This window comes from Carassius auratus, unplaced genomic scaffold (assembly GCF_003368295.1).
Source record: "Carassius auratus strain Wakin unplaced genomic scaffold, ASM336829v1 scaf_tig00037770, whole genome shotgun sequence".
In the NCBI taxonomy this organism is placed as follows: Eukaryota; Metazoa; Chordata; class Actinopteri; order Cypriniformes; family Cyprinidae; genus Carassius; species Carassius auratus.
The window spans coordinates 40,481-66,926 of NW_020526403.1; the positions used below are offsets into that span (position 1 = coordinate 40,481).

General features: G+C 37.4%; 1 protein-coding gene and 1 long non-coding RNA gene across 2 annotated transcripts; both read right to left on the bottom strand.

Moving 5' to 3' along the window:
• Positions 1-5,549: 5,549 nt before the first annotated feature.
• LOC113083327 (uncharacterized) lies at positions 5,550-5,997 on the bottom strand. The gene is made up of 3 exons (XR_003283176.1): positions 5,943-5,997; positions 5,781-5,825; positions 5,550-5,640 (listed from the first exon to the last, which is right to left on the bottom strand). It is a non-coding gene; the product is annotated as an uncharacterized LOC113083327 (long non-coding RNA).
• Positions 5,998-6,528: 531 nt separating this feature from the next.
• Positions 6,529-26,184, bottom strand: LOC113083326 (antigen WC1.1-like). The gene is made up of 15 exons (XM_026254479.1): positions 26,175-26,184; positions 25,354-25,572; positions 24,626-24,855; positions 23,747-24,050; positions 21,762-22,246; positions 21,531-21,630; positions 13,519-13,634; positions 12,900-13,089; positions 12,573-12,769; positions 12,327-12,378; positions 11,661-11,978; positions 8,104-8,168; positions 6,899-7,461; positions 6,703-6,764; positions 6,529-6,587 (listed from the first exon to the last, which is right to left on the bottom strand). The coding sequence occupies exons 1-15, from the start codon at positions 26,182-26,184 to the stop codon at positions 6,529-6,531; spliced, it is 2,970 nt and encodes a 989-aa protein (XP_026110264.1).
• Between the last annotated feature and the right edge of the window lie 262 nt (positions 26,185-26,446).

A 26,446-nucleotide genomic window follows, 5' to 3' on the forward strand; every position in this document is an offset into this window, starting at 1 on the left:
TACATTTTTCAAGACACACATCCTATTTAGCTTGTGTCCTATCCAGTCTTCTTGAGTCTTTGAAACTCTCAAGGATTAGTGACTGCATCCACTTCGTGTTATGACAGCATTCCTATCACTTACAGAGCTCCAGCTCTAATTCCCTGAATTATGCATTTGACTTTGACTCACAATCACTTCGCATTGGTGACACTAAACATGTTTTTTAATCCAAGTACTGCATGTCACATTCGGTCATTCAGCGTGGTCTTGGATTTAAGCATGGTTGCCTATTCCCGTTCCCGTCTAATCTGAGAATGCTATATCGTAAATCGCTAGCGAGAACAGAGAAACGTGATGGTGAATTTTAATGATGACATTCACAATGATCAATGAAGAGTAAGCCATCATGGTAAATACAGCCTCATGTCTTTCTCCTGCTCTCTGCACACACTGTCCTGCTCTCATAAGCACATAAATGGCCTATTTGTTATACACATAAAATACTAAATGGCCATGTTTCCTTTTAACTCATACAGTTTTAAAAGAGCCTATTAGTGGTGGGCAAGAAGAAAGACAGACGGACGGATGGACAAATGGATGGAAATTGATAGATAGAATGATGGACAAAAATGCAAAGACAGACAGATAGGCAGATGTATAGAAAAATGATTAGACAGATAAACAAATGACAGAATGAATGACAGATGGACAAAAAGAACAAAAGATAGATAGATAGATAGATAGATAGATAGATAGATAGATAGATAGATAGATAGATAGATAGAAAAAAAAATCAACACTGTATTCTAATGAACATGCATTTTAAAAAGTCTTTGAATGTCAGAAAAAAACAAGGAAAAATAGCTGATTATTGATCACTACAACCCTTTTTTTCTCTTTGTAAATTACCCAGTGTAAGGTCCAGGCACTCGGCCCAAGGAAGGTATCCGGTGCTGGATGAAGGTTTCCTGCGTGTTCAGTCTTTCAGCGCGTAGAGTTAATTCAATTTATGTTAAACTCAAATCTGACTCCATTTTAGTATTTAATCTTCTTCTGACATTTGATTATTCTAGTTAACTCTATTTTTATATTAACTTGTTCATTCGGGTGCTCATGTTGCTAACAAGGATACAACGTAATCTACTAGTCAATAATTACAGAGTAAGACAGAATAGAATCAAAATGTAACAATTTATTAACAGTCAGGTAGATATGTATTTTGCCAATTACATATCCAATTGAAACACATCAAATCATATCAATACAAAACATCAAATTCTCAAAGATGAATCTAAAAGTAAAATATGCATACCTGACCTTAGAAAATACATAGTATGAAGTGAAGAGACACACAACACACTACGGGCTTTCTGGCTACAGAAATCGCCCTGATCCTCTTGCTGCAATCGTTTAAATACCTCAGACCAAGACAAACATCCCCCGAGATGGAGAGAGGAACTGACCATTGGAATTTGCATTAACTCAGGTTCCAAGCCTGGGTGGTTTTACAACTCAATGGGAACAGGGGGTAATTTACATGGAGGACCCTAGGAAAGGGCACTCCCATCACAGTAATCAAGATATCTCTTGACTCTTCAGATCTGTATTATCTTCTAATCTACTTTTGTGAGAGTGAGACCATTGTACCAGTTACACTGAGACATTTCCAATGATACTAGACATGAGTGTTAGTTCACTTGCATTGACATTTTCATGTAATCATTTTGAGCAGACTGAGTAGAAGGAAGAATGGGTGAAGGGATTTAAAATGAAACAAATGGCCAGAAGGGGAGGAGGTCTCCTGCTCCTCCACTCTGTGGGGTGTCTCGAAGATGCCCGTGTATGTTTGTATTGTCTGTTTCTCAGGAGATCAAAGTATCTCAGGTTCTTTCATCCTTACACCCAGTGACACTTAATAACTAAGTTCTGTTCTTTGGAAATGTTATTTCTATGAATGAGAGTCCAGACGCCCACTCCACACAATCGTGAGTCATTGACTGAGACTTGGTTTCTCAGAGTCAGTGGGTGCCGCCAACTGTGCACTGTTAGATCACTGCACTGTGAGACATGCACACCAAAACACAACTACACAGCCTTGCTGGAATTCTAACAAGCTAGAATCAGTGCTGCAGTTGCAGAGGTCAAATAAACTAGTAATTATTCATAATTAATCTTAGAACGTTGCAGTTTAACCCTCCTATAATATAAGCAGAAAATCAGCCCAAATACCAAATTCTCAAATGTGTGTTTAGTCTCAGCTGAGAAAAATAAAAACAAAACAAAAAACAGGTCATTCAATGCCTTGAAAGAGCATTAGCAAATATCTGCAATATGCCCTAAAGTGAGACTGCTCACCATCTGGCACATAATCATTGGGCTTTTAACAGCAGGCAAAACATCTGTGATCAGAGTCTGATGTCCATTACGAGAAGGCAAAGCTCTGCTGTTGGCTTGAGCAGTGACAGGCTTGAAATTTGAGAATAAGGATCATAAAGGGGAAGGTAGATTGATGCCCTAGTGGTCGAGCTAAACCTGTTTGAAACCGTCGGCTAGACAGAGGTCCCATCTTAATTTGGTGAGCAGTGGAGATAAACCTGCCAGTGCTTTGTGCAAAACCGATCCATCCATCCTGGTGCCAATACAATGATAAGAAGCCCAGCGCGAGAGTGTGAGATGGAGGGTTACAGACATATATAACCTACATAGTAAATTATATTATGGTAGCGAGGTGCAAAAAACCTCCAATATATGATGACACAAGTAACACATCTGCCTCCTTTTGCACCACATACAAATGCACACAACAACACAATTAAAGGAATAGTTCACCCAAAAATAAAAATTTGCTGAAAACATATTCACCCTCAGCCATCTAAGATGTAGATGAGTTTCTGCATTGGAACAGATTTGGACAAATCTAGCATTACATCACTTGCTCACCAATGGATCATCTGCAGTGAATGGGTGCCGTCAGAAGGAGAGTCCAAATAGCTGATAAAAACATCATGATAATCCACAACATCACTCCAGTCCATTAATTAAAATCTTGTGGAACAAAAAACTATGTGTTTGTAAGGAAAAAACCCATCCAGAAAAAAATACATATTCATAATACTATCCATAATATTGCTTTCGCCAGTAAAAAGGTCATCTTGTCTGAATCAGGAGAGAAATATGCACAGATCAATCAGTTTAGAGGGTAAAACAGTCTAAAACCTTTTTAAACAAATATGTGGATGGATTTTGATGTTAGTGGATAACTGGGAATTAACTTTTTTCTTGGACTCTCAATCTGACGGCACCCATTCACTCATCTATCTATCTATCTATCTATCTATCTATCTATCTATCTATCTATCTATCTATCTATCTATCTATCTATCTACTGTATCTGTTTGTCTGTCTGTCGTTCACTTCATTAATGGCTGGGAAGCCGCAGGGTGTAAAGATAGTTTGGGGATTGCTTATTGTGGACTTGGCCTCCTGCAGTCTCTATGGAAACCCCTGTCTGCTTCTGCAGTCTCTACAAGAATTGAACAGGTATACCTGCATTCCCACTGTGACCAGATGGCAGATAAAGCTGGCATCAGTCACAGCTGTTCTTTGAGAATGATTCTTTTATTGCTGGAGCACACTTGTGATTTAATTGCTTGTGAGTAACACTTCGCATTACAGCATCATTGAACTGCAGTAAATAGACCAGTGATTAATATGAGCACAATATCTGTATTGTGTAGCAAAGCTGTGAATTTTACCAATCTCTTGTTTTTTGGCTACAGTAGTGCAGTGTGACCTAACATGTTACTCTAGTTTGACAATCTTTGGCTGTTTAAAGATAACAATTGAATGAATACATACCAACGAATGCTAAAATCTAAATTAAGAATTTGATGTTAATTTTATTGTTGTTGTTTTTAACTTATTTTAGGATAAAGAATGGATAGAGAGACAGACAGTCAGAGAGAGAGAGACATCACACATATTTCAGGAGTTTAAATATGCTCGGCCAGTCACATGTTTCCATCTTGTGTTCAAAATGTGAACTGCAGTTGAAAATGTGCATGATGTAACCTCATCTAACCTCATTTGTCCCTGTCACTTTCAAATGACATACCGATAAATTCCATATTCCTTAAGAAAAGTAAGTTTAAAAAAATTTGTTTTGGGGGTTTAAATGTAACCATTACAACAACATTATAAAAACAACACAAAAACATACTACATCATTCATTATGTGATAATTTTAGAAAGACAATTGAATGATTAGGCTGTTTGAACAGCTTGAAACTGACATCACAGAAAAGCACAAAAACTATTCAAAGTATGGGTAAATATGTTATCATTGGGAAAATGGATAGGAAAAAAAGGGATATTTGGGGAAAAAGAATAATGGAAGCTCAATCATTGACACACACACACACACACACACACACACACACACACACATGTTTGTTTTTGTGAAAAGTGGGGACATCCCATAGGTGTAATGGTTTTTATAATGTAGAAACTGTATATTCTATCGCCCTTCACCAACCCTACCTCTAACCCTAACCCTCACAGGAAACTTTGTGCATTTTTACTTTCTCAAAAAAAAAAAACTCATTCTGTATGATTTATAAGCGTTTTGAAAAATGGGGACATGGGTTATGTCCTCATAAGTCACCCTCTCCTTGTAATACCTGTGTCATACCCATGTCATTATACAAAGTTGTGTCCTGATATGTCACAAAAACATGCCCACACACACGTTTGTTTTTGTGAAAAGTTGTTCAGAGAGAGAGAGAGAAATGTTTATCATTTTAATCAAGTATCATTTTAAAATAAAACTGCAGGAATGTTTGATAACAACTATATTGTCGTCTTAAATCCAGAAGATGGCAGTAAATAAAAGACGAAAAGTAATGTTAGACCACCTAAGCAAGGGGTGTGGTTGTTTTAACCCTAGCCTTCTGTACTGTACAAACAGAACACGAGCAAAGAGAGGCAGTAATTTTTCGTGGGACTATGCACAACCAAATATTGGATTAAATTAACCATGTTAATGATGGCAGCTCGAATGTATTTTATGTGACGTAGATATTTCTACCATTACATCAAGCTAAACATATTTTCTGGCTTTCTTGTTTTTGGTGGTCAATTATTTTCATGACACGGCAACGGAAATGAGCTGAACTACAGTGTGGACACAAGCAGCACCATGGACAGCGACCGCTACATTTCAGCACCAGTGTAATGTTGGCTTCTGGGAGGATTGAGTCGAACCCTCAGACACAAATGAAAATTACTCAATATGACGCAGTTACTAAAGTAATGTGTGATCAACTTTACATATTAAAGTAATTAGAAATTAAATCAGAACAAGCAATATGAAGAAATGAAAATAAGACAATTGTGAGACAGCTTTACCTGTCTGCCTGCCTTTGCTGATGGTTGTATGAAAATGGGGGGAAAAAAAACCAAATATATATATATATATATATATATATATATATATATAGTTTTTAAGCAGATTAATACCAAACATGCCGATTTAGTTGATTACCTGATATTAAAATGCACCAGGTAGCAAATAACAACAACAATTATAAGAAGAAACAGCAGAAGCAGTAGTTGATCACACGCTTTTTTCATCTTCAATTGGCTCCTCTTCTCCATGCTCTGTTACAAAAAAAGGAGAGAAGATTAATCAGTAAATATTGAGATAACATCATCATAATTTTTCTTCTAAAAATGTAGAACAAATTGATAAACACTTGATACATTGAACACACTAAAAAACTAGACCGTAAAAAAATCACCTTCTCTCATGGTTGTTGCATCATCATAGACCTCAGTTGTGCCATCTGTGAAAAAAACACAGATACAATATCACTCTCTCTAAACTAGAATTAAGCTGTTTTGCTCCTTACTACATATTTATTTTCAGAATTACCATTTTAGCATGGAAAACTCAAACTCACAATTCAGTCTATCAGTGTTGACATATTCTTCTGGAGCCTCTTGGTCCATTTTGTCTGTATAAATAAAAACCAATAAATCATACACTAAGAAACGTCCTTTAAAACAGTTCTAAACAAATATAGTGTTGAATTTTGATGTGCAGGTGATGGACTTTTCACTGGAGTAAATTAACTTGTATTTCAGCTAGAAGCAACAGTTTAAAGTTAAAACATCATGATGGATTTGTTTATAACAAACACAGTTTTTCCACTTTACAAGGTATTAACTGGACTGGAGTAGTGTGGATTGCTTGTGGTTTATCAGCTGGTTTGACTCTTATTCTGATGGCACCCAGACACTGCAGAGAACACAGTTGGTGAACAAATGATCTAATGCTAAATTTCTCCAAATCTTTTCCAATGAAGAAACAAAGTCATTTACATTTTGGATGGCCTGAGGGTGAGTATTTTAATTTTTAGGTGAAGTTTTTAGTGAAGTTAGAGTTCAGAAACACTGATTTGGATATCTACACTTGTTTAGACCTCACCCTCAGACTAACACCTGTGTGCTCTCACACTGACTGCAGCTTGCGCAAACTTTTTTTTTTTACACAAACACAGCAATGTGGTTTCCACTGCTGGATTCTGTGGTTAAAAGCAGGAAGCCTATCAGGATTAACATATCTTTAACTTTAACTGTAAAAATTCAATTATAAATTCACAACTACAATATGAAAAATGTTCATATTAATAATAAAGGTGATCATTTCAGGAGCCTCACCCCTCTGAGTGAAGTGATTGTGTCTGTGATAAATTTCCTCATAAACGGCCTCGGTCTTCGTCCTGTGTCTCCACTGAGAGAGAGCTGTGAGTGTAGACAGACAAACCTGCTGTCAGTTCACAACACATGACTGATCACACACTGAATAAGACACAATATGACAGTCTCTGGATCTCTCCTACCTCTCCTCATCACTCTGTTCTGCTGAATCAGTATAAGCAGTGGCACTAAGAGCAGTAAGAGCACAACTCCCAGAACAATCACAAGCACTGGGGAAGACACTGGTGGAGGAGTTTGTGGAGGAGAGACTGATGTTGAGCGCACAGAAGGAGAAACTGGAGGAGAAGCTGACGATGTTGTGGCAGGAGTAGTGGACACTGACACATCTGATAAATCTGCCAAAACAGAAACAAACATATTACATATTATGAATACATAAAATGATATAAAATTAATATTATTCCTCAGTGTTTTGTAGTGACCTGCACAGGTGAGTCCAGCATGCTCTTTGTGGGAGCAGTCAGTGTGGTTATTCAGGGAGAGAGGACAGTCCCACAGGTGAATCTCATTCCCTCTGCACTCGACTTTGTTCATCCACACAACCCCTTTACCAGCACCAAAGACTGAATTCCTATCAGCCCTCAGTGCTGCTCCACAACCCAGCTGCCTGCAGACCACCTGAGCATCGCTGATGTCCCACTGATCATCACAGACTGAGCCCCACACAGCGTTATGATACACCTCCAGCCTCCCAGAGCACCGGCCGTCCCCTCCACTCAGTCTGAGAGGAAGATGGTCTGAAATAAACGTAGAGACTTATCAGTTATCACTTACCAGCCAGACAATTCACAACTATATAGTGAAGAAAAAAGCTATTAGGCATTGATTTATTATTGCTTTCATTACTAAAATAAAACCTACTCACTTGAACACTGTCTCTGGTGAGGAGATGCTGAACATGTCAGAAGACTCTGAGGAGACTCAGGACTCGCTTTCTCTGTGATTATAACATGCAAGACCCAACAAACCTCTGATTAAGATGGAAACTAAACTTTCATGAAAACTACATAACAAACACTAACGTATTCATGATTTTGATTTACTGTTAAAAAAAAGGAAGGAAAAGAAAGAAATGCATTTTTAATCATTAAATTAATTCTTACCAGAGCAAATGATATTGGCCACCTCATTTTCATAACAGCTGTTCTGGCCCCAGGGTAAAGATGGACACTGCCACAAAGTTTTGACATCTTTTCGACATATAAGATAATCTAACCAATTAGGAGTAGATCTAAGCCCCTTTGAATAACTGGGTTCACTGCCAGATCTTCCACAGTTCAGCTCTTGACAGATCAGACTCGCTGTGTCTCTGTCCATCTGGTTCCAGCACACATTACCCCAGGATCCATTGTAGAAAACCTCCAGATTCCCTTCACATCCCTCGGTTAACCTTATCTCTTTAAACTCTAGATAAAAGATTTAATTCAGTAATTGCATTTAATTCAGTAATTTTTAATTTTGTAAATACTTGTACACTGAAATGATTTGATTCTAAATGTGACTATATACAGTACAGACCAAAAGTTTGGACACACCTTCTCATTCAAAGAGTTTTCTTTATTTTCATGACTATGACAATTGTAGAGTCACACTGAAGGCATCAAGGGCTATTTGACCAAGAAGGAGAGTGATGAGGTGCTGCGCCAGATGACCTGGCCACCACAGTCACCGGACCTGAACCCAATCGAGATGGTTTTGGGGTGAGCTGGACTACAGACAGAAGGCAAAAGGGCCAACAAGTGCTAAGCATCTCTCTGGGAACTCCTTCAAGACTGTTGGAAGACCATTTCAGGTGACTACCTCTTGAAGAAGTCTTGACAAGCTCATCAAGAGAATGCCAAGAGTGTGCAAAGTAGTAATCAAAGCAAAAGGTGGCTACTTTGAAGAACCTACAATATGACATATTTTCAGTTGTTTCACACTTTTTTGTTATGTATATAATTACATATATAATTCCACATGTGTTAATTCATAGTTTTGAAGCCCTCAGTGTGAATCTACAATTTTCATAATCATGAAAATAAAGAAAACTCTTTGAATGAGAAGGTGTGTCCAAACTTTTGGTCTGTACTGTATATGTTGTATATATATATATATATATATATATATATATATATATATATGTATATATATACAGTATATACAGTACAGACCAAAAGTTTGGGTACATTACTATTTTTAATGTTTTTGAAAGAAGTTTCTTCTGCTCATCAAGCCTGCATTTATTTGATCAAAAATACAGAAAAAAACACTAATATTGTGAAATATTATTACAACTTAAAATAATAGTTTTCTATTTGAATATACTTAAAAAATAATTTATTCCTGTGATGCAAAGCTGAATTTTCAGCATCATTACTCCAGCCTTCAGTGTCACATGTAGCAGCCATCCAGTCTATCACATGATCCTTTAGAAATCATTCTAATATTCTGATTTATTATGAGTGTGGGAAACAGTTCTGCTGTCTAATATATTTGATTAATAAAAGGTTAAAAATAACTGCATTTATAAAAATTATAATATATATTCTAATATTATATTTGCTTTACTATCACTTTTTATCAATTTAACACATCCTTGCTGAATAAAAGTATTGATTTTATTTTAAAAAAAGAAAGAAAAAAAATTACTGACCCCAAATTACTAACCAGTAGGTTATATTGTTATTACAAAATATTTATATTTTTTTTTCTTTTTATTCATCAAAGTATCCTAAAAAAGTATCACATGATCTGAAAAAATATTAAGCAGCAGAACTGTTTCCAACTTTGATAATGAATCATCATATTAGAATGATTTCTAAAGGATCATGTGATAATGATCCTAAAAATTCAGCTTTGCATCACAGAAATAAATGATAATTTAAAGTATAATAAATTTAAAACCCTTATTTTAAATTGTAATAATATATCACAATATTACATTTTTTTTTCTGTATTTTTGATCAAATAAATGCAGGCTTGATGAGCAAAAGAACAATGTTTCAAAAACATTAAAAATAGTAATGTTTCCAAACTTTTGGTCTGTACTGTATAAATATATATATATACAGTGGTGGCTCCAGACAATTTTGATTGGGGGGGCAATGGGGGGTCCTGGTCATTTCAAGGGGGGTTTCATGAAAACCAACAAAAAAATACAGTGGACACGGCTAATAACTGCATATTACTGCTACTGAACAACAAAAACAACACAGCATATCAACTACTTTGTTTTTAAATAATTAATCAATTGCAGTTTGCAAACAATATGCTCAAACTTTAAAGGGTTGGTTCTCCGAAAATTTTTAATTATGTCATTAATAACTCACCCTCATGTCGTTCCAAACCGTAAGACCTCCGTTCATCTTCGGAACACAGTTTAAGATATTTTAGATTTAGTCCGAGAGCTCTCAGTCCCTCAATTGAAAGTGTGTGTACGGTATACTGTCCATGTCCAGAAAGGTAAAAAAAACATCCTCAAAGTAGTCCATGTGACATAAGAGGGTCAGTTAGAATTTGTTGAAGCATCGAAAATACATTTTGGTCCAAAAATAGCAAAAAATACAACTTTATTCAACATTGTCTTCTCTTCCGTGTCTGTTGTGAGCAAGTTCAAAACACAACAGTTCAATGATATCCGGTTCGCGAACGAATCACTCGATGTAACCGGATCTTCTTGAACCAGTTCACCAAATCGAACTGAATCATTTTAAACGGTTCGCGTCTCCGATAAGAATTAATCCACAAAAGACTTAAGCGGTTAACTTTTTTAAACTGGCTGACACTCCCTCTGAGCAGGGCCGTGCAGAGACCTTTGGAGGGGCAGGTGCTCAAAGTATAAAAGGGGCAAATGGAACAAGGCTTTAAAAGGTGATGTTTAAAATATCAATATAGCAATATATTGTGATGCATTCCTTGCTGATTCGCGTATCGAAATAGATGATTATGTATTGATACAGCAGCAAATGCTTTGATGCAGTTTTGAAAAATAAACAATAGAGAAGACAATTTTAAGTTTAAAATAATAATAGCTCTGGGATTAGAAACTGAAATGTCTTAAATTGTCCCAACCTGACGGATTTTTCTTCTGTGTTCTACAGAATAATTAAGCACAGCGGTTATAGTAAAAACTATAGAAAACACTTGTGCCTACATTTTCCTCTTTCTCACCAGCCTCTGTCTCCTGGCTTGCTGTTACCTGCTCTTTCTGTCACTTGTGCCTATACATTTCCCTCTTTTTCTTCCTCTATCTCCATCTCCTCATCTGATCTATTACTTTCCACTCTCTGTCCATCTAGGAACAAGGCTCAATTTACTTTTTCAGCATTAATCTATTACTTTAACCATCACTACTACTCTTACACCTAATCAATAAGTCCACCTTAAATATTGATACAAAACATAAAAAAACTGATAAACTGGAATATAGTGATTAATATTATTATTACTGTTGTAGTTGTCTAAAATTGAACACCTTTGCAATGTAAACAAATGACAGGCTACATTTGTTATTCATATCCTTCACACTGCACTTTGATGTCAGGTATATTATGCATTTTTTATTGGCATCGGTATTTTTACATTTATTTTAGTTTACAGGCTAAAGTGGTCTTGCTGTTGCAAACACTGTTGCTTTTGTAGAAAAAAATATATATATTTGCGTCACATTTAAAATACAATATATTTTAATTAATTTCTGAAATATTTTTATTTTTATAATGATAATTAAATTAATGATAAAAAATTTTTTTGATCTTTATCCCGGATATATATATATTTTAACCCCCCAAGACCCCCCCCATATATATATATATATATATATATATATATATATATTTTTTTTTTTTTTTTTTTTTTTAGATAATGAAAGTAGCAGCTGCTGGCAATTGTTGTTGCTAAAATTTGTGAGACTTTACCTGAGCACATGACTCCTACGTCCTCCTTGTGTATGCAGTCATGTTTTCCCCAGCCTAGAGAAGAGCAGCTCCACAGGGACGTCTCATTCCCCTCACACTCCACCTCATCCAGCCATATGGGTCCAGAACCAGGACCAAACCAGGCTGGTACCTGCTGGTTACTGAGGGCCACTCCACACTGCAGCTGTCTGCACACCACATGAGCATCTTTAATGTCCCAGGAGTCATCACACACTGTCCCCCATGAGCCGCTGTGAAAAACCTCCAGCCTCCCTGCACAGTCCCCCCCAGAACCCACCAGCCTGATGGACCCCCGACCTGTTATTCAGAGACAGAAAAACACTTTATTGATCACAAACAACTGAAGAATCTGTCCAGATGTTGTTCTTCTCACCAAGGCAGGTGATTGACAGCTGTTGTGTGGAGCTGCAGTTGAGAGTTTGTGGAGAGCTGCAGTTCCCCAGATGAGCTTCACTCCCAGAGCACTGGAAGCCTGTCACACACTCGTGACTGTGTTCAGGACTGGATGAAGAGGAGCTGTAGAAGTTCAGCACAGAGCCACAGCCCAGCTGTCTGCAGACCACAGAGGAATCAGAGAGACTCCAGGAGTCCAGCAGAACTCTCCTCCAGACCTGATGAATGAAAACTTCCACCTCCCCCTCACACTGTCTCTCTCCAGACAACCGCGCCAGACCATCATGAAGAGCCAGAGAGGAATCTGAGGAGAAGATGTGGCATTTTATTAAGATATTGCATGGTCATCTATAATATATTTTACATTAAAATCCTCTCACTAGAGCAGATGACTCCAACATCTCCACTATGAGAACATTCAGCTCGACTCCATGAAGAGATGGAACATTCTGAGAGTTTTGTTTCATTCCCGTCACAATTAAACACATCAGCCCAGATTTCACCACTTCCCTCTCCAAACCAGTCTGATCCCACAACAGACACAGCAATCCCACAATTCAGCTGTCTACAGAGGACACTGGCAGCTCTCATATCCCAGCATGCATCACACACTGTGCCCCATTTACTGAAGTACTGACGTTCGACTCGACCACAACAGATGTCAGGACCGTTTTCCAGTCTGAGATCAGTGTAACCTAGACAAAAGTTAGTGAAACAAAAACAAAACATAAAAGTTTTAGACTTACTCTTCTTTGGAAAAGAGAATAGATATTTTTTTCTGTATACTGTATATTACATGTAAAGAAATGTCAAATATTACTCAACCAGTGCATATTAATCCTACAGCATTTCCATGGGAACAGTGTTTATGTGAAGAGCTGGATGTAGAACATAATTCAATGTGTGATTCATCTCCTCTGCACTGAATCTCTTGTTTCCAAATCTTAGCATCCCCTTTGCCAAAAGCAGCTGCTCCCAGCACCTGTACAGGAGCCCCACAGTCCAGCTCTCTACACACAACCTCTGCATCCTGCTGGTCAAAGGCACGGTCACATACTGAAATCCACGTCTTGATCTGAAGTATCTCTAACCTCCCAGCACAAAGATGAGATCCATTAACGAGTCTGGGGCGGCGACCTGTGTGTTTACATGACAGAGATAAATATCAACATAACTATTTTATTAAATCATTAAACTATTGTTCAGTTTTTTCTCTCTGTCAAAGCATTTAGGAAGATTGGAAAGTTTGACCTTTGCAGATGACTCCAGCATCTTCACTATGATTACAGTTATTGTCATCCCATGCTTTTGATTTACATTCCTTCAGTGTTGACTCTAATCCAGTACACGTTACTTCATCCATCCAGACTGGTCCTGATCCTTGTCCAAAGTGAGCATCACCAACTGCACGTAAAGGTTTTTCACAGTCCACCTCTCTACATACCACTTCAGCATCAGTCATATCCCAGTTATCATCACACACTGTTCCCCACTGACCATCATGAAGAACCTCCACTCTACCAGCACAGGGACTGATACCACCAACCAACCTCACATTGCCTGTACACAACAGACACAAGCGTCTTTTGCATAAACATTCACAGGTAATTAATGTTCTCAAATTACCTGATAAATGAAGTGGGACAAAATGTAAAAAAGAAAATAAAAATCTTTGAAAAAGTTTTTTTCTGCTGTAATAAAAACAGTAAAAGCAGCACCTAAAATATTACTTATTTCTTTATTTATTTTTTCTTACTGAGTAATTTACCCAATACAAGGAGTGGAAGTACAGAGCAGAAACTACAACCCAAAAACCCCTGCCCCATGATAGGCTACAGTGAAGTTAATCAAACTAAACCTAATAAAGCAGAGCTTAAGTACATAAGTAACAAAGTAAATATTTAACACCAGTTAGAAATCTGTAAGTTAAACACTGAACCCTACAAATATTTTTCCAGAAACTCTTTAGCTGTTAGCTGAAGATTCACTGACCTGCAGTGGTGAGTGTGATGACTGTGGACATTAAAAGGACCTCCAGACAGCTCTTCATCTTCCTGTGCTCTACAACTTCTCATTAGCTCTCAGTGATTATGAAGAAAAATAAACGTCTTGTCTCACTCAGGGTGAACTTTCAAGAGTTAACATACACAATCACCTAACAGTTTTAGTGATAAACTTCTCTTCTCTTCAGAGGAATTTTCAGCTTTCTTTTTATACATGAAGATAACCTCAATACTGATGAACAGGACTCCTCCTCCACCTCAGAGAGACAGAAAAGCTGCAAAAGTTAAAGCGCTGACAAAGTCCCCCAGCTGTCATGAGACTGATTGTGGGAAACACTTAAGTGTACATTCAGCATCAAAGTCTGACACCTGCAGTGAAGAGATACAAGCACTGATAACTAACTGCTGATGACAAACACTGACAACAGCCCTGGTTTGAGGAGCACTGGGTGTTTATCACATGCTTAGAAAGAGAGACATAGTAAAGTCAATTTGTGAATAACAAGAAACATTATTTCACAAAATTATACTGAATGTTTGCTTTTTGTGTACACGTTAAAATAAGAAAAAAAAGCCCATGCACATACAGTAGTCTGATTTTAACTCTTTATTAGAAAACATAATCTATTCAAAAGAATCACATAGCAAGCAAACCTAAGACAAAAATATTTAGCAAACAAGGTCTGTTTAAAAAACTATTGTAAACAATTACATCAGCTCAGAGTGCATGTCATGTATTTTTGACTGTCAGAAACCCCCTCAGCAGGACATAAAGTGAACAACATGCTTTTTCCGATAATTGCTCAGAGCTTATGTTTTTAAAAGTAGACTTCACGCTAAGTAGATTCCAATGACTTTTAGCAAAGTATAAAAGTCCACCACAAGTGGGTCTACATTTAAAAGTAACAATTTCATAAGTTGAAGATTCTGTGAACTGTTACAGATTGAGGTGGTAGCAGCTTAAAGGCAGAAATTCTGAACTCATCACAATTATATAGAAAATGGTTGAATAGTTTTTTGTTTGTTTTTTTCTCGCAAAGGATACATGACAGAAATGTTTCAATGTAAAATGCAGTAATACATTTGGAAAAGGCCATGAAAGCACACATTTTTTCCCTCCAGAAATTAAAACTGATTTAGAAGATTTTGATACACAATGTGACAGAATATTGGTGGATTGCAGCTAAAATACAGTATATAGAACTTAAACACTTAAACTCTGCAGGCCACTTAAATGCTGCTTTGAGGCAGTGGGTGTGGTTTAAATTATTCAATCCATCCCTGTTTTACTGGATCGTCCTCCACATCATCATAGTCTGTTATTAGAAAACAAGGGGAAATTCATGTATTAGCAATGCATGCTTTAAAAAGTATAATGAACAAAATGTTTGCGGTCCATTTAAATTAACTATTGTGACATCAGAAATTGTTAGAATAAGAGAAACTGATAAAGCTTATATAAAAACCAAACCAAAATTATTCAGTAACAAAAAGTGTTAATAACATACCAAAGTCACTCATATATTCCCTGACATTCTTAACATCATCATACTCCTCCTGAACACCTTCTGAAATAAATGTGGCTACTATTAATAACATAAAACATAAGCAAAAAAAAAAAAAAACTTTTCTCATGTAGAAGTGTATAATTCAAAATATAGACCTGCTTTATCATTGCAGAACTGTGGTACAATGATGACATCATCATAGTCTCCTGGTATGTCATCTACATCAAAAGAAAGAAAAAATAAATGCATCCATTAATGTACAAAATAAGTATTTTATATATATATATATATATATATATATATATATATATATATATATATATATATATATATATAATATATATATATATGTGTGTGTGTGTGTGTGTGTGTGTGTGTGTGTGTGTGTGTGTGTGTGTGTGTGTGTGTAGGCTAAACCTATAGGCTAACCAAGACTTGTCATTTGCACTATATTGTTGCCAGTGTTGTGCCTGAACGCGTTCATTGAACGATAGTTCATGAACTCGTTCATATTTTGGACGAACGTGAACTGAACGTGCTTTATTAATGCCTGATGAACATTAGCCTACTGTTAACTCGTACATTTTGGTGTCTGTGAACGGCACGCTCTCTCAGGTTAACTTCGTTCAATAGGGTGCCAGATTTCTATAGAGCCTCCCAGGCGAAAACCCGGCTAAAACACACCGTAAACGGGTCTTAATATGTAGCGGAAAAGCACCCAATCTGGCAACACCCGCCACCACCCAGCAAACATTTGGACGTCTTTTGACCGTTGAAAAGACGTCCATCCGAGACGTCCCGTCATGGTTGAAAAATAGTTCCAAAATGAAAGTAGAACCGACGTCTTTGACGTCTTCTAGACGTGAACTGCACGTCTTTTCTGCACGTCCCTGGACGTCTAAATGCGTCGATTTCTGGACGTCGTTGTCTTCTGGATTTTTAAATGCGTTGCTGCATAGTTTAAGTGTATGTATATAAAAGCCTGCATATAAAATAATCACACACCCACTGTGTAACATCGTGCAAGGCAATCAATTATGTCTTGAGGTTTAACACATCTTGACAGAAGTACAAGATCGGTCCAGTCAGACATGAACGTCCATAAAACATCTTAATCACGTGTACATCACTAACAATAACACATTATTTGTGGACATATGCAAACAAAGAAGCATGTTCTGATTTAGCACATTTTATTGTTTTTGAACAGTTTAGCATCTGTTAACCAAAATAAAATACTAATTACAAAATACGGAATTATTATATAAAGGGAAAATTCTTTCATTTACTCTAACTCATGTTTCAAACCTGTATACCTTTCTGTGTTCTGACCATATTGTTTTCATGTTTGCTTTACTGGGACAATGACAAATAAGAAAAAAAGATGATAATATATTTAAAAATTTGTTTTTCAAATGTTATCTTTGTATCCATTTTGGATTTCTGAAATACGTTTACAGGCCTACCATTTTTTTCATCAGAAATATGATTTAATGAGGGTCATCACTGAATAAAAAGTGCTGAAATACTCAATCTTAAAGTCCATTATTATTGTTAAAAATTTATATTTGCAGTGTTTATTAATGTTTTTAATATATAATATAAATCAATATTAATTGCATTTTTTTTAAATACATTAATCATATAATATTATAACATATATAAAAGATGGTTTCTTTTTATCAATTCTTTATTAATCTTGTCATTGACTTACACAGTTGTCTTATAAACACAAAGATATTTGGAAGAATGTTTGTAACCAAGCAGATCTCACAATCCATTAACTGCCACTGTAGGAAAAATTATTACAATCGTAACATGAGGGTGAGAAAATTATGACTATTTTCATTTTTGGGTGAACTATCCCTTAAACACATTACAGTTGTTTGGCTCATTTCTTGTAACCTCCACCCCCATCTCTTCCTGGAGCGAGCTTCAGGTGTTCTGCCATCGCTGCATCCCATTCAGAGTCTCCACCTCTTCACAGCATCTGAGGGAAGAGAATACATGTATTTTTAAAATAAATAAAATAAAACATTTGAGATAGATGACATGCACTTATTTTCAAAATATCTTTATGGTCTACAACAAAAAAAAAAAAAACTTGGACCAAGATGAATAAATCATGAATGAAACATTAGGAAAAAAAGGTAATCAACAAGCATTAGATTTTATTTTTATTATACAAAAGGTGTTATGCTTTAATGTGATGCCCTTGAGAAACACTCACAGTGTAACTGTGAGAAAGTGAACAGGACATTTCTGATAAGACAGGAGGGCTGTGATGTCCCTGAATAATTAATTAAAGCGTACCAATAAAAATCACATAAATATAAGTAACTTTTAGCCTTCTAACTTTAGCTAATTTTAGCCATACTCCGTGAATTTCAGTTGACAACGTGGGCATCATTTCTCTCGGTTCCTTCGTGTCAAACAACTAAAACTCAAGCACGTTAATCAAATAATACAAAATGTACTTACCCCACGGTAGATTTTATGTAATTTATATCGACAAATCTCCCTCCAAGAGCCCTCTTCGAGTCCTCTCCTCCTCGTGGTGGTTGCCTGCTTGATGTACCGGAACTTCCGGAAGGGAACTTCCGGAAGAAAGCGAGATCTCGCGAGATAATCTATCCTATCGCGGGATTTTGTAATATCACGAAATACATCAGTATGTTTTGTGTCTACATCTTGGCAGCACCGTTTTGGCAATTACATCCAACTCAGACCGAAATTGTGACCGGGTATATATATCTGTTTTACATGTATATGCATAGATTCAATAAAAATAATAACAACAAATACATAAAACAGGTTGAAATAATGACTAAATTGCAGCATTGCTTTGCAATCACTTAACCACACTGGGCTCTCTGTGATTATAATTTTTTTAAACAAGATAAAGTGAATATATTTACTTTGTATATAATTTTTTTTTCCCTGCTAGTCTTGCTTGGACATCTTTTCACAAACCATGAATAGACGTGTAAAAGACGTCAGTGGACGTCTATTCACAACCTCTTTAAAACCTCTTAAAAACTACTTGGTGCACTTTAATTAAATATTGCAGTATTAATCAAGGTGTTTAAGCACAGCTTTTGCATATTCCACAAGGATTTCACAGAGGGTCATGATGGACGTGTAACGCACGTGTAAATGACGTCACTAGGTGACGTCCTCTCACAACCGATTCACAACGCGGGTAAATATTGAACTACACGTATCTAAAAGTCAAAGAAACAATTATACATGAAACCCCATATAACTATAAACGTGTACAAACATATCTGAATGCATTTTTAGGAAATCTTCTGCCATACATATTTCTACCGATTTATGCCGTCCTACCGCGACTATTTTTGGCCGGCCACACGACGTCGCCGTCGGACCAATGTTTGCTGGGTGCAGTGTCACACCGCCGTCCGCCGCATGCGTGACGCGTCATCAAAAACAAAAACACAAAAAAAAGCATGGAGGCGACAGCAGCATGTAGCAAGAGGGCGTATGATCATTTAAAATAATTTTATGATGTTTATGACAAGGTCGGCGAGAATGGGAGACAAAGCATTAAAGCAACAATGGGGAAATGCTGTCCCCTCAATGCTAATGTAAACCCTGGTTGGATAAGGAATCAAAATTGGATATGAAGATGAAATCTGACGAAATCTGACGCATAGCTTCATTGTTAAAACTGATAAAATAATTGCTGTCTGTGATTCTATATGGGCTGTGGCAATAATTGTGAAAATATAATAATAGCTCGCAGCAACATATGGAAAAAAAGAACTATGAACTAGTTCATTTTTGGAACTTAGTGAACTTAGTTCAAAATTTTGTAGTTTGAACTATGAACTGAACTAGTTCATTTTAAAATTTGTGAATTGAACTTTGAACTAGTTCATGTAGAAAGTGAACTTTCCCAACACTGATTGTTGCTCTTTTGTTAGTTTTGATTGCTTCTGCTGTCCTCATTTGTAAGTCAATTTGGATAAAAGCATCTGCTAAATGACTAAATATAAATGTATCTGTTCAGCATTAATATCATCATCATCATCATCATCATCATCATCATCATAATTCTCTGGTGTGATTTGTTGCTCTACTAACTAAATTATTTAACATGAATATAAACAAACTCATTTGGAAAATAAATTAAGTGAAACCCTGCAATCAGTTAATTTCACTCAATCTCCTGTTAATCTTGAGTACCTATACAGTAGTACTGCATCCTTCATATCTCCAAAAAGTCTTTAGTTTTATTATATTTATAAGAGAAAAATAGTCTGTGCCGAATTTTTTCGGAAAAACACGAGCCGCTGGAGGTGTGACATGTGGGCGGAGCTAAAGAATCACGAGCACGAGTAGGCTTTCGCGTTGAGAGCGTTTGGAAGCTGTGACATTACCGTGAGGAAAAAAACATCATCCAAAACAAACCATGGCTAACAGTCAGATTCAGCCGTTTATTTATGATCCAGAATCTGATCCAGAGGCTGAAACTGAACGAGAACAGCAGCAGCAACGACTACAGCAGGACGTCTCTGTGTGGTATGTATTGAAACTGTATATATTTGCTTAGCGGTTTTGGAAAATGACTTAGTTCCACTTTATGTCGTCTTTTTTTTTTTAAGGTGTACATGTGCAAAAGTGCAGTTTGATGACAACATCGCATGTTGTTTACTTGATGTGCTTACGCGCCGATAGCTAAGTTAACAACACAGAGATATTTGAAGCAGTTTTACTCACCGTCTGTGGTTCCAACATACAATCGTGAACCTTTTTCGTTGTGATTGCATCATCCTTAAGAAATAAACGATGCGCAAATCCGGCGTCAAACTGGGCCTTGTTTGTAAAACAAGCATCTTCGAAAAGCAGGGAACAAACAAAAACACTTGCACAACTCCGTCGATGCTCTGTAAAAATAAACTCCGTCCACTGGTTCCTTAATGTTTTTTTTTTTTTTTTTTTGGTAATCTGTGCAGGGTTGTCTTGCCCTCGCAACCAAAAACACACTTCTTTTGTGACATTTCGCTGTCGCTCTGATCAGTGAATGTCTCTGCTCTCAGTGCTCTGCACTACGGGAGCGCGCGCTCTTCCAGCAGAAGTGCCCTTTGGACCCATAAAAGGAAATTCCGCTCCATCTAACGTCACACAGACCCATACTCGAAAAAAACTTTCCGAAACTTGTGACAAACCGGAAGGAGTATTTTTGGAACAAAAATACTCCTTCAAACGTACAACTTAATTTTTGAAACTTTGTCCATGTTTAGCATGGGAATCCAACTCTTTAACAGTATAAAAAACTCAGTATGCATGAAATAGCATTTCACCCCCCCCCCCCCCCCCTTTAAAGTCACTGACCTGTTGGACTTTTAAAGGTGGTGTCATTATAGTAGTCAGTTTTAACTTCTACGACAGATTCTGCTTTGAAAAAGAAAATATATACATATATTAATATTATTATTATTATTATTGATATTATTATTATTATTGATAATTATAATAATAATAATACCTTATCTAATTTATGTACTGAATGATTTATAGAATTTAAACTCTGCTAAGATGGATGTTTTGAATTAATTTAATACACATACACATACTTTTCTGTATGTAAATGATAACATTATTATATTTCAGTCCTCTAACCTGAAAGAAGCTCATCAGCATCTTCATATCCAGATTGATGTTCAGTAGAAACAACACTTCCTGTTATTAAGTAATAGGACAATCAGAAACAAGTTTGCAATCAAAATCAGCCCTCAGCCCATTAAACAACCCCCTCCCCACCCCCATATCCTTTAGCTCACTTAACACTAACCATATAATTTCATTACGGGTGACACAAACAAGGTCCCACAAATAAATTATTGTGATTTACTCCACTCACCCTCTGAATAAAAAGATTACCATATGGATATCCACAATTTTGACACAGTGACACTTACTCACCCCTCTGAGTGAAGAGATTGAAGCTATTTGTGGGTCTGTGCTGAATCTCCTCATAAACGGCCTCAGTCGCCATCCTGTGTCTCCTCTTAGAGGTAGCTGTGAAGACAGACAAACCTGCTGTCAGTTCACAACACATGACTGATCACACACTGAATAAGACACAATATGACAGTCTCTGGATCTCTCCTACCTCTCCTAATCACTCTGTTCTGCTGAATCAGTATAAGCAGTGGCACTAAGAGCAGTAAGAGCACAACTCCCAGAACAATCACAAGCACTGAGGGAGACTCTGGTGGAGGAGTTTGTGAAGGAGAGACTGATGTTGAGCGCACTGAAGGAGAAACTGGAGAAGAAGCTGATGATGTTGTGGCAGGAGTAGTGGACAGTGACATATCTGACAAAACAGACACAAACACATTCAAAATCACAAATACATAAAATAATCTAAAAAGTAATATTATTCCTAAGTGTTTGTTGTGACCTGCACAGGTGAGTCCAGCATGCTCTTTGTGTGAGCAGTCAGTGTGGTTATTCAGGGAGAGAGGACAGTCCCACAGGTGAATCTCATTCCCTCTGCACTCGACTTTGTTCATCCACACAACACCTTCACCAGCACCAAAGACTGAATTCCCATCAGCCCTCAGTGCTGCTCCACAACCCAGCTGCCTGCAGACCACCTGAGCGTCGCTGATGTCCCAGTGATCATCACAGACTGAGCCCCACACAGCGTTATGATACACCTCCAGCCTCCCAGAGCACCGGCCGTCCCCTCCACTCAGTCTGAGAGGAACATGATCTAAAACACACATCAACCAGAACAGACCAGCTTCAGCACAACATTAACAACAATAAGGATACAACCTGTTTTCTAACAGTTTAAATCTGTGCATATGTAAATAATTTATAAAATACAAACATATAATAACCTTACTTGTACACTGTCTCTGGTGAGGAGATGATGAGATAGCACATGTCAGATGACTCCGCGGAGACTCATCACTCTCCTCCTCTGACATTACAAAAAAATTATATTTGCAAACATCACAAAACAACGATATTTTACTTTATATATAATACATAAAATAATCATATTTAAACAAACAAAACATGATAATTTCAAACCATCATAAATAAGTTAAATATCATCTTACCTGAGCAGGTGATCTTGGCCACTTCATCGTTATTACAATAGTTTTGACCCCAGGGTGATGATGGAAACTGCCATAAAGTGGAATCATGTCGTCGACATTTAAGTTTATCAAGCCAGTTACGAGACTTAAGTCTCTCTGAATTACCGGGTTCACTGCCAGATCTTCCACAGTTCAGCTCTTGACAGATCAGACTCGCTGTGTCTCTGTCCATGTGGTTCCAGCACACATTACCCCAGGATCCATTGTAGAAAACCTCTACATTCCCTTCACAGCCCTCAGTTAACCTGATCTCTTTAAACTCTAGATGGAAAAGAATGAAAATCAACCTCCAGTGTGTTAATTAGGAATCTGAATAAAAAAATAATTTAACAATTCCATCATTACTATTTGTGTGTTTGTGTGTGTGTGTGTGTGTGTGTGTGTGAGAGAGAGAGAGAGAAAGAGAGAGTCTATTTTGGAAAAACAAAAATTCCAGTTCCATTAACAAATAATGATATAATTAATGATAAAATATTTTAAGATAATTTCAACAATTCCAGTCTTTTTAGAGGAAATTTGAATATATTATCAATAAACAAAAAATGTGCAAAAATATTTCAGTCATTAAAACTATTGATCAAATGTATAATGTGTATCTTTAGCTTCCCTTTGTTACATGAATATCCAGTCATTAAGTAGACTGATTTAAGCTTCAGTTGTAAACTTCATGTTCTTATTCATTATAGGATCAGACACTGGATCTATCACTAAAATAACCAATTCATTTGAGTCATCTGGGAATTAGACTATTGATCATGCTGTGTTCAGCAGTGTTGTGCTGCAGCACCAATATGGAAGCAGTACAGCATTCCATCTGCATCATGACATTTGATGTGCAGAATCAGTTCGCTTTTTTATTTTATTTTTGATGGATGATGACACAGCATCTGAATAAGAATAAATTCTCAGTTGATTAATGGTGTTCTTAACATACAATGCCAATTCAATGGATAATGCTAACCATCGGTGCCATACTGTATATGTGTTATTGAAATACTATTAAATTATCGTTTACTGTTTACCTGAGCACACAACTCCTACATCCTCCTTTGTTTGACAGTCATGTTTTCCCCAGCCTGGAGAAGAGCAGCTCCACAGAGACGTCTCATTCCCCTTACACTCCACCTCATCCAGCCATATGGGTCCAGAACCAGGACCAAACCAGGCTGGTACCTGCTGGTTACTGAGGGCCACTCCACACTGCAGCTGTCTGCACACCACATGAGCATCTTTAATATCCCAGGAGTCATCACACACTGTCCCCCATGAGCCATTGTGAAAAACCTCCAGCCTCCCTGCACAGTCTCCCCCAGAACCCACCAGCCTGATGGACCCCCGACCTGATATTCAGAGAAAGAAAAACACTTTATTGATCACAAACAACTGAAGAATCTGTCCAGATGTTGTTCTTCTCACCAAGGCAGGTGATTGACAGCTGTTGTGTGGAGCTGCAGTTGAGAGTTTGTGGAGATCTGCAGTTCCCCAGATGAGCTTCACTCCCAGAGCACTGGAAGCCTGTCACACACTCGTGACTGTGTTCAGGACTGGATGAAGAGGAGCTGTAGAAGTTCAGCACAGAGCCACAGCCCAGCTGTCTGCAGACCACAGAGGATTCAGAGAGACTCCAGGAGTCCAGCAGAACTCTCCTCCAGACCTGATGGATGAAAACTTCCACCTCCCCCTCACACTGTCTCTCTCCAGACAACCGCACCAGACCATCATGAAGAGCCAGAGAGGAATCTAAGAAGAAGGTGTGGCAATTTATTAAGATGTTGCATGGCAATTTATAATATATTTTTCATTAAAATCCTCTCACTAGAGCAGATGACTCCAACATCTCGTCTATGAGAACATTCAGCTCGACTCCATGAAGAGATGGAACATTCTGAGACTTTTGTTTCATTCCCGTCACAATCAAACACATCAGCCCAGATTTCACCACTGCCCTCTCCAAACCAGTCTGATCCCACAACAGACATAGCAATCCCACAATTCAGCTGTCTACAGAGGACACTGGCAGCTCTCATATCCCAGCATGCATCACACACTGTGCCCCATTTACGAAAGTACTGACGTTCAACTCGACCAGAACAAGAGTCTGAACCATTTTCTAGTCGGAGATCAGTGTAACCTGAATAAAGAAGAGAGAGAATAGGAATAAAGTATAATCCAGTTGACAAAAAAAAATTATACTTAATAAAAAAAAAAAAAAAAGACCCTGAATATTGATACTGAACTAGAGCAGACCAGTCCCACAATGTTGTCACTGCTGCAGTTCTGTTTGTGTGATGACGATAATGAACAAAATTGCACTGAATCTCTTGTGTCCACATCTGAGTGTCTCCTTTGTCAAAAGCAGCTGCTCCCAGCACCTGTACAGGAGCCCCACAGTCCAGCTCTCTACACACAACCTCTGCATCCTGCTGGTCAAAGGCGGCATCACACACTGACATCCATGTCTGATCATCATCCATTATCTTTAATCTCCCAGTTTGTGTCACTATGTCCATGGACAACAAGTTAAATTATTTACCTGAACAGATGACTCCAGAATCAGAATAGTGAGTACAGTCATGTTTGCTCCATCCTGATGATCCACAGTTCTTCAGTGTAGTTTCTGATCCAGTACATAACACAAGACTCATCCAGATCGGTCCTGATCCTGATCCAAAATGAGCAGCACCCAGAGCATCTACAGGGTCTCCACAGTCCAGCTCTCTACACACCACTGCAGCATCAGCCAAATCCCAGCCAAGGTCACACACTGTTCCCCACTGACCTCTATGAAGAACCTCCACTCGACCAGCACAGCGACTGTGACCACTAACCAACCTCACTTTTTTTTTTTCTTAAAGACAATAAAGAGACTACAAGTAAAAGGTTAGACACTTAAAACAGTGTTATGTATTTTGTTAACTTACTTACATTCTCTCAAATATTTTGAAGGATTTTTAAATCCAGAGAAATAAGCAATTTTAACTAGTGTAATGGACAGTATCCATAATGTCATTGCGTCGCCTGTCAATGATGCCATAATTGTCTATTTTTCTGGTTTTATTTTGTTGAAAACATGAAACCCCAAAGACACTTTAATATGTTATGCATATTATTAGTGGCATTATTGTTGTAATATAGTAATTTGCCAATAGGTGTCACTGTTGTATTGCCATGTAGTTGTGTCACTACAGTTCTGTTATTCATTCTTCTTCTTTGTTCATTCTTCTTCGTTGGATATAATAAAGAGCACATGCAACTTCAATAGGTTATGGGCCCAGATCTTCGCTAAAGCAAAAAAGAGGTAGTTTTACACAATTTTTTTTTTTGTGTGTGAAATAGACAGTGTTGTGGAACTCACAATGGAGGAAAAACTGTTTATTGAAAAGCTGAGTGGGCCATAGAACTGGGCAACGTGGAAATTTCAAATGGAACATTTGATGAAAGCTAAAGGACTATGGGGCATGGTGATGGAGACTGACAACGTGGCAGAAGGAGCAAATGCACAGGCAAGAGCAGAATTTGAAAAACGGAAAGAAAAAGCATTTTCTGTGTTGGTGCTGAATGTGAGTACGTCTCAGTTGTACCTGATAACAAGCTGTAAGACCCCTAAGGAAGCGTGGGACACGCTAAAAGGACAGTTTGAGAGAGACACTCTTGCAAACAAGCTGTTTCTGAAGAAAAAATACTTCAGATGTGAAATGAAGGAAGGAGAAAACATAACTGAA